Below are 12,384 nucleotides of genomic sequence, written 5' to 3' on the forward strand. Positions count from 1 at the left end.
ACTCTGTCTGCTTCCTTCCCAGGAGGAACTTTGGAAGCTTATGCTTTTATTGACTTTAATTCATCGGGTAGTCTGCTGGCCAGTGTAGGAGGCAACCCCGATTATATGTTCACTATTTGGAATTGGAAGCAGGAAAGAATAGTGCTGCGCTCAAAAGCATTTTCACAGGATGTTTACCGAGCCACCTTCTCACCAGAAAATGATGAACAATTGACCACCTCTGGCACAGGACACATCAGGTACGTGATCAAACTAAGTTGTGATTAATCCTGAATTGCATCGCATGTTAATATTTATATTCTAACAGTTTGATAGTTGTGTATGAATAAATTAATAAATGCCTGTGCTGCTGTTCCTTATTCCCAATAAGGAGCTACGCTAAAGCTAAAGGTCTGATGGGAGAGATGGTGTGGGACTGTGTTTTTGAATGCGAGTTTTGGGTGTAGTTGGATTCAGTGAATTAGAAACTTATGATCCCTGTTGTTTTGGACCTCATGATAAAATCATGGAATAGTTGCAAAATACCATGCAGCCATTCAGCTCATCGTATGTGTGGTGCCCCTCTGCAAAAGGAACTCCCCTAGTCCAATCCTCCACCTTTTCCCCACAGTATTGCAAATTTTTGATCTTTTGAGAAAAGTATCCAATTCTCTTTTGAAAGCCATGATTGAATCTTCCTCCGTCGCATTTTTAGGCTGTGCATCCTGCATCCTACGCCTTTGTTGCAGAAAAGGTTTTTTCATGTCACTGCAGCTTCTGCAAATCCCTAGAGGAGTGCTGGATTTTATATATCAAGCCATCTGTATTTTCTCATTACTTTTGTTCTGCAGTTGGCAGCGATTTGCTTAGATCAGCTGGCATGATGTGCAAGGATAGTGAACTTTCTTGGCAGATGACTTTGCAGTTAGATAAGAAGCTAAGGTATTATAGCACATGTTTGCCACCGAATAGCAACCAATCAAAGACTGGAATACAGTCAAAGTCTCTGTTGACACAGTTATGATATCAAGATGTCTCCTTTCTGGACCGAAGTAATGCCGCTATATGAATCAGTGATGTGTTACAGCATAGAAGGAGGCCTGAGTATCTGTTCTAGCTGTTCAAATGAACAATGCATCTATTGTCTCCCTCCACCTTCTCCCCATAACACTGCACATTCTTCCTTTTCAGGTACTATTCCAAATTCTATTTAAATATTTTGAGCCTGCCTCCATTTTCAGGCACTACAATCCAGAACCTAATCATTCACTGGGGGGAAAAGTTTCTCATCTTGTTTCATTGCTTCTTTTAACAATCAACTTAAAATGATACCCTCTGTGTCGTCATCCTTCTGAAACTATGCAGGACATTGGTGAGGCCAATTTTAGAATACTGTAGAGAATTTTAGTCATGGTTCTATAGGTCGGATGTTGTTAAATTTGAAAGGCTGCAGAAAAGGATGTCATAGGGAGAGGATGAATAGGCTGGGGCTTTTTTTCCTGCATCGTTGGAGGCTGAGGGATGATCTTACCAAGGTTTATAAAATTATGAGTGGTATGGATGGAGTGAATAGCCAAGGTCTTTTCCCAGGCGAAAGTGGGTACTGCAGATACTGGAGATCAGAGTCAAGATTAGAGTGGTGATGGAAAAGCACAGCCGGTCGGGCTGCATCCGAGGAGCAGGAAAAATCGATGTTTTGGGCAAAAACCCTTGATCAGGAAGAACTCAAGGTCTTTTCTCAGGATGGGGGAGTCTAAAGCTAGAGGGCATAGCTTTAAGAGAGAGGGGAAAGATTTAAAAAGGATCTGAAGGGTGACTTTTCATGGAGAAGATGGTGCGTGAATTGAACAAGCTGCCAGAGGAAATGGTAGAGACTAGTACAATTACAACATTTAAAATGCTTCTGGATGGATGTATGAATAGGAAGGTTTTAGAGATATATGGGCCAACTGCTAGCAAATGGAACTAGTTCAGATTGCGATGTTAGGCAGACAGAGACAAGTCAGATTGAAGTGTTTGTTTCTATGCTATATGACTCTATGACTCTGTGTGGAAGCTATTTTTCCCTAATTACTCTGTTCAGACCTTTGACATTGAATCCCTTATCAAATCCTCCCTCAGCATTCTCTTCTCCAAGGAAAACAATCTCAACCTTTCCAAACTTTTCTAACTTTGTTTTCTCCAGCTTATTGCAACTCAAATTCTTCATTTATGGAGCCATTCCAACAATTTTTTTTGCACCTTCATGTAATGCCTTAATGTATTTTCTAAAGTGTGATACCCAGAACAGGATGCAATACACCAGTTGCTCACAAATCTGTTGTGTTGCACTGGATCAAATGCCCTTGGACGTTTCTGTACACGACATCAACAGCATTACTCTCATCATCTCTGTATTACCTCTTTTAAAATCTCCAGCAAGTTAGTTGGACATGATTTGCCCTTGATAAACTCATTATGGTTTTCCTTATTAACCTGTATTTGCCCAAACAACTCTTCATTTTGGTTTCAGAAGCTTCCCTACCGTTGAAGCTGAACTGGCAAATGGGGCTAGTTGAGATTGAGTAAAAAATGAGGTCTGCAGATGCTGGAGATCACAGCTGAAAATGTGTTGCTGGTCAAAGCACAGCAGGCCAGGCAGCATCTCAGGAATAGGGAATTCGACGTTTCGAGCATAAGCCCTTCATTCCTGATGAAGGGCTTATGCTCGAAACGTCGAATTCCCTATTCCTGAGATGCTGCCTGGCCTGCTGTGCTTTGACCAGCAACACATTTTCAGCTAGTTGAGCTTGAGATGTTTGGAAGGCACGGATGTGTCAGACCAAAGGGTCTGTTTCTGGGTGTAGTTCCTAGGTGTACCTTTACATCCTTTTGTAACTTATCATATTGCACTATATTGCAACTTTATAATGAGGTACATAAAAAACATGTAAGCTGGAGGTTGGCACCTCATTGTTTGGTTTCTAACTCCTCCAGGTTTTGGAAGATGGTGGAGACCTTCACTGGATTGAAACTGCAAGGTGAACTTGGCAGGTTTGGCAGGACTGCACTAACAGACATTGAAGGTTATGTAGAGTTGCCAGATGGAAAGGTACAGTTGACAATGTCCTACATCTTTAGTTTATAAAGAAATATGCTTATGAAGCAAAACTTGGGCTATTCTCTAGTTTTGATTTCAAAACATCTTTGTACTTTGCAATTATTCTCAAGTGTCATAACATAGAATCATAGAAATAAAATAAAAATAAAGTAGTACAGACCAGAAAAAGGCCCTTTTCTCCATTGTGTCTGCAATGAGTGTCAACACCTATCTGCTGTAATCCCTTTTCTCAGCCTTTGGTCCATAGCTTTGTCTGCCAATGCTTCTCAATTTTTCAACAAAATCTTTCTTGAATATTGTGATGGTTCCTCTACCATCCTTTCAGGCAGTGATTTCCAGATATCCAATACCCTCTGGGTGACAAAGGTTTTACTTAAATCCTCTTTGCAGCTCATGCATTTTACTTTAAATCTATGAACCCTGCTTTCTTCCTATCTACACTATCTGTGCCCTTCATTATTGTGTACACCACAAGTAGACCCCCCCCCCCCCAACCTTCTGTGCTCCAAGGAAAACAACCCAAGCTCATCTAATCGCTTTTCATAGCTGAAATGCTTCAGCTAAGGCAAAATGTCGTGAATCCTTTCTGCATCCCCTCTAGTGCAATCAGATCCTTCCTACAGTGCGGTGACCAGAAATGCACATAATACTGCAGCTGTGGCCTAGCCAATGTCTTATGCAGCTCTATCATAATTTCCCTGCTCTTGTACTCAAAATGCTTTGACTAATCAAGGCGAGTATCCCATGTGCCACCCTATCCACGTGCCCTGTTGCCTTCAAAGCTCAATGGACATGCATAACAAATTCCCTCTGATCCTCCGTACTTTCCAGGGACCTAGAATTATAGAATCCCTACAGTGTGGAAACAGGCCATTAAGTCCAACAAGTCTACACCGATCCTCCGAAGAGACCTACCCAGACATATTCCCCTACCCTATTACTCTACATTTGCCCCTGACTAATGGGTAACCTAATGGACAATTAATCAGACCTGCACATATTTGGATTGTGGGAGGAAACTGGAGCACTTGGAGGAAACCCACACAGACATGGGGAAAACATGCAAACTCCACATAGGCAGTCACCTGAGGTTGGAATCAAACCCAGACCCCTGGTGCTGTGAGGTGGCAGTGCTAACCACTGAACCACCATGCCGCCCCTATTTTTCATTGTATTCTCCCTTGTCTTGTTAGTTCTACTAAAATGTATCACCTCACATTTATCATGATTGAATTTAATCTGCTACTACTGAGCTAATCTGTCCAGCCTGTCTACATGATCCTGTATTCTAATACTTTCCTCCTTACTACTTAACACACTGCCAATTTTTGTGACATCTGCAAGCTTAATGATCAAATCTCCTATATCTAGATTATTAATGTACACTACAAACAGTAGTGAGTAACCTGCTACACTAAATTTTCTGTAAGGGAATCAGATAAGAAATTTGATTTGTATGTAACGCATTTCTTTTGAATGAAACAAAGGTGAAGGGGCAAGATTAAACTGGAAGAGGAGGACAAGACAAATTGGGGAATAATAGTCATGATTAACAGTAAGATGTTGGGACACAATATGGAGTTTGAGATGCTTTCATCCATCTTCAAGTTAGAATAGAAAAAAAACTCATTTGAAGATACATCAAATATTTTCAGAGTGAGAGAGACAGAATCTACTCTTTAAGGAAATGAAGGATGATGGGGATAAAGCAGGAAAATGGAGCTGAGGATTATCAGGTCAGTCATGATCTCATTGAGTGGCAGGGAGGAGTCAATGGGCCAAATGGTCTCCTCCCTCTCCAGTGTCTTATGGTTGAAAAATTCAGTAGCTTTATTCTGATTTCAAACTAACGTGTCTCCAAAAGCATTGTCAACTGCTTAGCTCCATCTGAACAGCATGTTTGGTGTGAATGCACCATTTTTCCTGGAGTCCAGTCCTTGGAAATGTAAGTTGGATGATACATCTACATAACGATGCTCTAACGGAGATGAATTGTTATTTAAAGTAAAATGTGTGAAACATATTGAGCTAGAAAAGGAACTTAGAACTATTTAACATTTTTCATGTCTTCAAAATATCCCTAATCTTGTTGGCAGTTAATTTTTGAAGTCGAGTCAATATTACATTATGCAAATCCAACCTCCAATTATTGCAGAAAAACTTAAAAAAAAATCACCTGTCAAGCTTGCTTTTAGTCATCTTGATTAATGGATAAATGCAGCCCAAGGCAGCGATTCCATCTATCTAAACTTGTGCCTGAAGATGTGCTTCTTTCTTGCAGGTTGTGTCTGGCTGTGAATGGGGTAATATGTTGTTGTGGGATGGAGGTCTTATCAAAGTGGAACTAAGCAGAAGGGATGGCAAGCCATGTCACCAAGGACCTATAAATCAGTTCGTACTGGATGAAGGAGAACTTATTACTGTTGGATCTGATGGGTGTGTGCGGGTGAGTACTGATAGATATTAAAATCCAATGATTGAATAAATTTAATTCCATTATGAACTGCTGTCAATTCGACTACACCTAGGTCAGTACGAAGTCCATTTCCTTGCTTTTCTTTCTTCACACACCACTGCAGTATGTTGATATTGAAAATGTTTTGTCCTGGAAATGTCACCAGAGTTTTTCCTACCTTAGAACTTTTGTAAATTGCAATGGAAAATGAATAGGAGGATATGTTTATCTGGTGTCATGAAGTATGATGGAGGGAGCTTGTGTTGTGACGCAAAACATTGACCACTTAAGGCTGAATGGTCTGTTTCTGTGCTGTAAGTTCTATTTAACATAGTTCCTGTTTAAGGAGAATTAATTTCATGTTTATTTTTACATCAGAAAATCTTTCTAAGTTTTGCTTTCTCGTTAATTCTGTCTTTTTATTTCAACATTACAAACCATATACTGGCTTCACTGTTCTTCACTCTCTTCTGAAGTGTTCTGCAAGTCTTGAGGCTTTCATTAAGATCTTTACCTGAAGTGATGTCCAACCTGCAATTGTCTAAAGCGTAATACACCAAGCTAACGATCTGTCAGGCTTTCGACTTACACGACTTGGATTGTATTCTATAATTACTATAAGTAAAAAGTGAGGTCTGCAGATGCTGGAGATCAGAGCTGAAAATGTGTTGCTGGTTAAAGCACAGCAGGTCAGGCAGCATCCAAGGAACAGGAAATTCGACATTTCAGGCAAAAGCCATTCCTGATGAAGGGCTTTTGCCCGAAACGTCGAATTTCCTGTTCCTTGGATGCTGCCTGACCTGCTGCGCTTTAACCAGCAACACATTTTCAGCTATAATTACTATAAGCCAAAATGGCTTATAGTGCATGCCATTGAGGTGCTCCAGGTTTGATATGCCTTTGATGTGTCTGTTTCTACCCTGAATGGATAAATAATCTCAGGATTATTACCTGATTCACATGCATATTTTTATTTGTATAAACTTCCATAAAGCATTTGACAGAGACTGTGAGTTAAAGTTTGAACTCATGGAAATGAAAGCCAATTTTTAACCAGGTTAGGAAATCAACTGAATGGTTGAAATAGGAATACTGAGGAAGTATCCCATTTGGCAGAATGTCTCTAGTTGTCCTTCTACTGATTTGAACTACTCATTAATGACATAACTGTGGCAAATGGATACAAATGGAGACAAATTTGAGGTTATTCACTTTGATCCTAACAAAGTATAGAACAGAGTAGTTTCTAAATTGTGAAATGCTAGAAACAGTGAAGGCTCAAAGAGACTTGGGAAACCTAACACAACGCAGGCAGAAAATAATCAAAAAGGCTAGTGAAATGTTGACCTTTACATCTAGAAGACTAAAATACAAGTGTTAAAACTTACATGACAATTTACAAATCCTGGTTAGACCCCAGTTGGAGTACAGTGAACAGTTCTGGGCACTAGTCATTAGAAAGGATATATTGGCCAATTAAAGAATGTAGATTTACCAAATGTTACCTGAACTCCAAGGGTTACATTACAAAGAGAGGCGACACAAACAAGGTTCACATTTCATTTAATTTGCAGTGTTAAGAGTGATTTGATTGAGTTTTACAAGGTATGGTCTTATGGAAAGAAAACAGACATGTTTGGAGAACCTAGGACAGGGTTCATGGTTAAAAGTTTAGAGCAAGACCTTTCAGAAGGTGACATGCTGGAAGACTGGAGGTTGGCTAACATAGTGCCACTATTTAAGAAAGGTGTAAGGTAAAGCCAGGGAACTATCGACTAGTGAGCCTGACATCAGTGGCGGGCAAGTTGTTGGAGAGAATCCTGAGGGACAGGATTTACATGTATTTGGAAAGGCAAGGACTAATTCGGGATAATCAGCAGGGCTTTCTGCATGGGAAATGGTGTCTCATGAACTTGATTGAGTTTTTTGAAGTAGTAACAAAGAGGTTTGATGAGGGCAGAGCAGTGGCTGTGATCTATATGGACTTCAGTAAGAAGTTCGACAAGATTCCACATGGGAGACTGGTTAGCAAGGTTAAATCTCATGGAATACAGGGAAAACTAGCCACTTGGTTACAGAACTGGCTCAAAGGTAGAAGACAGAGGGTGGTGGTGGAGGGTTGTTTTTCAGACTGGAGGCCTGTGATCAGCAGTGTGCCACAAGGATCGGAGCTCGGGCCACTGCTTTTTGTCATTTATATAAATGTTTGGATGTCAACATCGGAGGTATGGTTAGTAAATTTGCAGATAAAACCATAATTGGAGGCTTAGTGAATGCGAAGAAGGTTACCTCAGAGTACAAAGGGATATTGATCAGATGGGCCAGTGGGCTGAGGAGCAGCAGATCGAGTTTGATTTAGATAAATAAGAGGTGCTGCATTTTGGAAAAGCAAATCAGAGCAGGACTTAGACTTAATGGTAAGGTCCTGGAGAGTGTTGCTGAACAAAGAGATCTTGGAGTTCATAGTTTTTTGAAAGTACAGTCACAGGTAGATAGGATAGTGAAGAAGGCATTTGGTGTGCTTTCCTTTATTGGTCAGAGTATTGAGTACAGGAGTTGGCAGGTCATGTTGCGGCTGTACAGGACATTGGTTGGGCCACTTTTGGAATGTTGCATGCACTTCTGGTCTCCCTCCTATTGGAAGGATATTGTGAAACTTGAAAGGGTTCAGAAAAGGTTTACAAGGATTTTCCAGGGTTGGAGGATTTGAGCTATAGGGAGAGGCTGAACAGGCTGGGGCTGTTTTCCCTGGACATCGGAGGCTGAGTGGTGAGCTTATAGAGGTTTATAAAATTATGAGGAGCATGGATAAAATAAATAGACAAGGTCTTTTTACCCTGGGGTGGGGGAGTCCAGTACTAGAGGGCATAGGTTTAGGGGAAGAGGGGAAAGATATAAAAGAGACATAAGGGGCAACTTTTTCACATAGAGGATGGCGCGTGTAGGGAATGAGCTGCCAGAGGCTGATACAATTACAGCATTTAAAAGGCATCTCGATGGGTATATGAATAGCAGACCTGGGCATTTTACGGCCCATGGGCCATATCCGATCCTTTGGTCGTTCCTGTCCAGCCTGCATGAGGTCAATCTTAAATTAGAACATAAATGAAAAAGTATTTACGCCATGCACTCAATACAACTGTGTTGCTTTTGTTTTGAAAAGGATGCTTTTTTTATTTACGTATGGACGCACATGTGCGTGTATGTGCATGCGTGCGTGAACAGCTAAAAGTGACGCTTGCTGGCTAGCCCTCAAAATGTCAGCTCATGCCAAGACAAGTTATGTCATATCCCATAAAATCGCCAGAAAAAGTAAACCGTTTTCTGATGGAGTGCTTGTTGGACTCTGCAGAACTAATATGCCCGGAGAAAAAAGAGGCATTTGAGAATGTGCTCCTCTCCCAACGCACTGTAACGAGAAGGACTGAGGACATTGCGAGAAATCTGGAGCTTCAGCTGCAGTAAAGAGCGGTCAACTTTGACTTTTTTTCCTTGGCTTTGGATAAGAGCTGCGACGTACGTGACACAGCCCAGCTACTCATCTTTGTACATGGGATAACTGCGGACTTTAAAATCACAGAGGAGCTGGCAGCCATGCAGTCAATGAAAAGAACAACAACTGCTAATGATTCGTTCACGGAGGTAAATGCATGTTTGGACACGTTGGGACTAAAATGGGACAAGCCGGCGGGTGTGACAAAGGATGGTTGTCCAAATCTAACAGGAAAAAATGTTGGACTCTTAAAGAGAATGCAGGATAAAATGACAGAAATTGGCCCTGAACAGAAATTGGTATTTTTGCATTGTATTATACATCAGGAATTGTTGTGTAAGTCAGTGTTAAAAATTAACCATGTGGTTGATGTTGTAGTTAAAATAGTTAACTTCATCAGGGCAAGAGCTTTGAATCACAGGCAGTTTGTTGCACTTTTGGAGGAAAATGAGACTGAACATCGTGACATAGGCTACCACACAGTTGTCAGGTGGCTCAGTCTGGGCAAAATGCTGAAAAGTGTATGGGACCTGAGAGAAGAGATTCAAGATTTGTGTGAAGGAAGGGAATGGCATTCCACAGCTTTCAGATGCAGACTGGATTGCAGACCTTGGTTTTGCTGTTGATGTGACTGCACTTATGAATGAACTAAATGTGAAACTGCAGTGCAAGGGCCTTTTTGTGCATGAAATTTACAACTTGGTGAAAGCTTTTATGAGAAAGTTGCAACTTCTCTCAATCCAAATGGAGGACAACATTCTCACCCACTTGCCAACACTGAAGGAAGCCGCACCATCAGCTGATCACCTCCACAGGTACTCATCTATGTCAGAAGCACTGCATGGTGAATTTTCAAGGCAATTTCAAGACTTTAAAACAGTTAAGAGTGAAATGCACATGATTTTTTTCCTCATTTACATGCAATGTGGGGAATGCACCTAGTGATGTTCAGCTTGAACTCATTGACCTGCAGTCTGACACACTTCTGGCAGAGTACTTTAGGTCAGTCTCACTGCTTGATTTTGACTCTTCCCTCAAAGAGGAGAACTTTCCACACATGCGGAGGCATGTTCAGAGGATTCTAGTCCTCTTTGGATCTACCTATATATGCAGACATTCTCAGTGATGAAGTTCAACAAATCCAAATACAGATCCTCTATCACTGATGATCACCTCTCAGCTGTCCTTCGCATATCCACCTCAGACATTCAACCAGATTTCAGTGCATTTGTTCAAGCCCAAAACAGACTGGATGTTTCTCACTAAACAAGTAAAATGAACTGAAAAACATCAAAAGCACTTATTGCTTTTTGTACAGAGTTGGTTGTTGTTTGTAATACTGACCAATAATGAAACAACTTTTCATTATTGGTTTGTGAGATTAACATGTTAAAAATAAAATGAAATACTGAAATTATTGTTTTTACTGTTTATTTCTTCTAGATTTGACCTACTCCACAATTTCATATCTTTATTGTAATAGAATATCCTTACTCTTTTGATTAAAGGTTTCAGTGCAAAACTATATAAGTTATTACTTTTTACAATGGGAGAAAATTAATATTGAGCAGAATTATGTTCAACTTATTTTTGGTTCGGCCCTCCAACACAACTCAGGTTTCTCATGTGGCCCCTTGGAAGAAGTAATTACACCCTCGATGAATAGGAAGGGTTTAGAGGGATATGGGACAAGTGCTGACAAGTGGGACTAGATTAGGTTAGGATATCTGGTTGGCATGGATACGTTGGATGAAAGGATCTGTTTCTGTGCTGTACATCTCTATGACTCTTAAGTGAAATTAGGAAATTTCTTCACGCATAGGAATTGTGTTTGATCAATAGTTTTTTGATCAGGTAAAAGAGGAAATCTTTTTCAAAGGAAATATTTAATGGCTGATTGCTTTCTTTTTGAAACATGCACATTTCAAAGTTTGCCAATTATTGTCTAGATCTTTGTTTTAATCATTCTGGGAACCAGCATTTATTAGGTGAAAGTGAGGATTGCAGGTGTTGGAGATCAGAGTCAAGATTAGAGTGGTGCTGGAAAAGCACAGCAGGTCAGGCAGCATCCAAGGAGTAGGAAAATCGACGTTTCGAGCAAAAACCCTTCATCAGGAATGAGGTAGGGATCCTCCGGGGTGGAGACATAAATGGGAGGGGGGTGGGACTGGAGAGAAGTAGCTAAGAGTGCAATAGGTGGGTGGAGATGGGGATGAAGGTGACAGGTCAGAGAGCAGGATGGAGTGGAAAGATGGGCAGGAAGATTGGCAGGTAGGACAGGTCATGAGGACGGTGCTGAGTTGCCAGGTTGGAACTAGGGTAAGGTGTGGGGGGGTGGAGAGGGGAAATGAAGAAACTGGTGAAGTCCACTGATGCCCTGGGGTTGAAGAAGCATTTATTGCTCATTGCTAATTGTCCTTGAAAAAGTGATGGTGAGCTACCTTCTTGAACCACTACAATCGGTTAGATATAGGTATATCCACATTGCCGTTAGGGAGGGAATTCTAGGATTTTGACTCAGTGATACTGAAGGAACAGTGATATAGTTCCAAGTCAGGATGATGAGTGGTTTCGAGGGGAACTTGGATATGATGGTGTTCCCATGTACCTGCTGTCCTTCACCTTCTCGATGGTACGGTTGTGGGTTTAAAAGGTTCTATCTGTAGAGCCTTGGCGAATTTCTGAGGTGCATCTTATAGATAATACACTCTATTTCTATTGATGGAGGGAGTAGATTTTGTGGATGTGGACTGCTTTCTCCTGGACGGTGTCCAGCTTCTTAAATGTTGCTGGAACTAAACTCATCCAGTCAAGTGGTGAGTATTCCATCAGACTCATGACCTGTGCCTTAACAGATAGTGGACAGGCTTTGGAGGGTCAGGAGGTGAGTTACTCTCTGCATGATTCTTACATTCAGAATTGCTATTGGAGCCACAATACGAGTTGAGTTCAGTTTTTGGCCAATTGTAATCCCTGTAATGTTGATAATTGGGTGTTCAGTGATGACGGTGCCAGCGAATGTTAATGGGGTGATAGTTACATTCTCTTTTGTTGGAGATGGTCATCGCCTGACACTTGCCACTTGTCACCTCAAGTCTGGAAATTGCCCAGGTCATGCTGCATTTAGGCATGGACTCCTTCAGTACCTCAGGAGTCATAAATGATGCTGGACATTGTGCAATCATAAGCAAACATGCCCATTTTGACCTAGTGCATCCTGAAAGAGTGCTTCAAAGGCATAGCAGATGTTAGGCATTAAATCAATGTGAGAAACAAACCATGCATCATAAACTATTACATAAGGATGGACTAAGTTGGCAAGAACTTTTGAACTTGACTGTCAAAAGTTTCCAGGCT

The 12,384-nt window shown here is 41.0% G+C and overlaps 1 protein-coding gene across 1 annotated transcript in view; it reads left to right on the top strand.

Moving 5' to 3' along the window:
• The window catches only part of LOC132820891 (cilia- and flagella-associated protein 44), a 162,042-nt gene that overhangs the window by 25,795 nt on the left and 123,863 nt on the right, over window positions 1–12,384 (top strand). The window contains exons 5-7 of the mRNA XM_060833249.1: window positions 23–239; window positions 2,956–3,070; window positions 5,361–5,525. Of these exons, the coding sequence (XP_060689232.1) occupies window positions 23–239; window positions 2,956–3,070; window positions 5,361–5,525 (497 nt within the window). The remainder of the gene's footprint in view (window positions 1–22; window positions 240–2,955; window positions 3,071–5,360; window positions 5,526–12,384) is intronic.

Source organism: Hemiscyllium ocellatum, chromosome 12 (assembly GCF_020745735.1).
Source record: "Hemiscyllium ocellatum isolate sHemOce1 chromosome 12, sHemOce1.pat.X.cur, whole genome shotgun sequence".
Taxonomy (NCBI): domain Eukaryota; kingdom Metazoa; phylum Chordata; class Chondrichthyes; order Orectolobiformes; family Hemiscylliidae; genus Hemiscyllium; species Hemiscyllium ocellatum.